Here is a 1616-nt window from a genome sequence, read left to right as displayed (position 1 = left end):
GAGTGTATGCGTGCACGAGCGCATATGATGAAGGAGGCTAATCTGTATGTGACATTATACAGACAATCGTATAATTATAATGGCAAATATCGCAAATCTTTATCTAACACGAATGTAAGACAGTGCATTACCTGAGGTGAGATAGCAAGTGCTCATCCTCTTTGACGTTAAACGTGATGTCACTGGTGGCGCTGCACTGCGTCTGATCACGAAGAGATGTTGTGGTTTATTCATTTGAAACTTGGAAGCAGCTCAGATTAGGTATAACATTCAGCCTTACGGCCTAGAGGAAAGATAGGGCCATACTTTATGCACCAGTAAAATGATAAATAGTAGAAATCAAAACAAAGAAATTACCTGTGCTGTACGGAGGAAGTACAGTTGAATGGGTGTCAGGTCCAGGAAAGGCAGTTTTGGCTCCGAAGTGTTGGTACAAGGCAAGGGTTTAGTAGGTCCCGGAGGCGGCATCACGGCCTGGCGTTTGGCTCGAGCTCCTGGGGGATACCAGTCCAGGGATCGTCGGCGGCGGCTGGCCTGGCTGCTTCCACCCCGTCCACCTGGTGGAGCGTCCATTGAAGGCAAGGTTAGCATGGAGGAGGGAGGTCAACATTATCAAGGCAAGTGCTGGCTCATGCTAATACATACTGGCAGTGTACATCTTCAAGTCGATTCCAAGGAACAGAACTTGAAGCGAAGTGACAACAGGTCTGTGCATAATCGGTTCTTGCTTTATAACTATACAATGGCATGTCCAGCAATAAAAGTGTGAGAATGCAACCAAGGAATTTCGTGAAGTGTACTGTATGTCTGGGCTTCGTCAATTTAGATGTTTTGGAAATGTGTACAGATTACCCTGTGCCATATGCTCTTTCGAAAGAACATATTGTGTAAATACCTGTGAGTGGTGTGCTTGGCGACGATGTAGGAGCTGCAACGCCTGTGACTGTTGGGAAGTGTACAAGTTATTGTATTGTTGAGGTACCTATGTTCTGCAATATCGTTATCGTCTTCATTTGCAGTATAGAATTGTAAATTAGAGCATGTAATTGCAAGTTAGGACATAACTGTAATTTGATGTATAAATTGTAGTTTAAAATGTAAAATTGTATTCAAAAGGACATATATCAGTTGTGAGCTTGCACTTAGACGCAAGAGTATATTATTGCAATCTAAAGTATACAATTGTTCTTTGGGGCATACAACTGTTAGAGTACACAATTGCAATCATGAGCAGATAAACCTAATTTGGAGCTTGAAATTATAAGGTAAACTATTAAATTGCAACTTTATCACTCAACTGAATTTGCAGTATATAACTGCAATTCTGTAATGTAACTGCAATTAGCCTAGATGCTTTGACTTAATGGCTAATTTCATCTAATTATGCCCCTTTGCAGCCTGACTCTTTCAAACAATATATAATAATCATCTCACTCATTTTAAAGGGAGACGTTTAAAGTGAACAATGAAAATAAAATAATTGTGGACAGTCTAAATAATTTTTGTTAGAAGTACAGTATTAGGCAAAACTTGATCAAGCTAGCGTTCCCGTTCCCGTCACCCCACCCCATTCCCCGTATGCCGGCTGATCGTGATCTGAATGACACAACTCACGT

At 41.2% G+C, this 1616-nt stretch overlaps 1 protein-coding gene across 1 annotated transcript in view; it reads right to left on the bottom strand.

Moving 5' to 3' along the window:
• Nucleotides 1–84: 84 nt before the first annotated feature.
• The window catches only part of LOC119592503 (membrane metallo-endopeptidase-like 1), an 8153-nt gene continuing 6621 nt past the window's right edge, over nt 85–1616 (bottom strand). Inside the window, 4 exon segments of the mRNA XM_037941351.1 lie at nt 85–186; nt 188–202; nt 358–557; nt 896–943. Coding sequence (XP_037797279.1) covers nt 100–186; nt 188–202; nt 358–557; nt 896–943 — 350 coding nt within the window. The 3' untranslated portion in view covers nt 85–99.

Source organism: Penaeus monodon, chromosome 30 (assembly GCF_015228065.2).
Source record: "Penaeus monodon isolate SGIC_2016 chromosome 30, NSTDA_Pmon_1, whole genome shotgun sequence".
Classification (NCBI taxonomy): Eukaryota; Metazoa; Arthropoda; class Malacostraca; order Decapoda; family Penaeidae; genus Penaeus; species Penaeus monodon.
The sequence above is the reverse complement of the archived record's forward strand: the minus strand, read 5'-3'. Positions and strand labels throughout refer to the sequence as shown.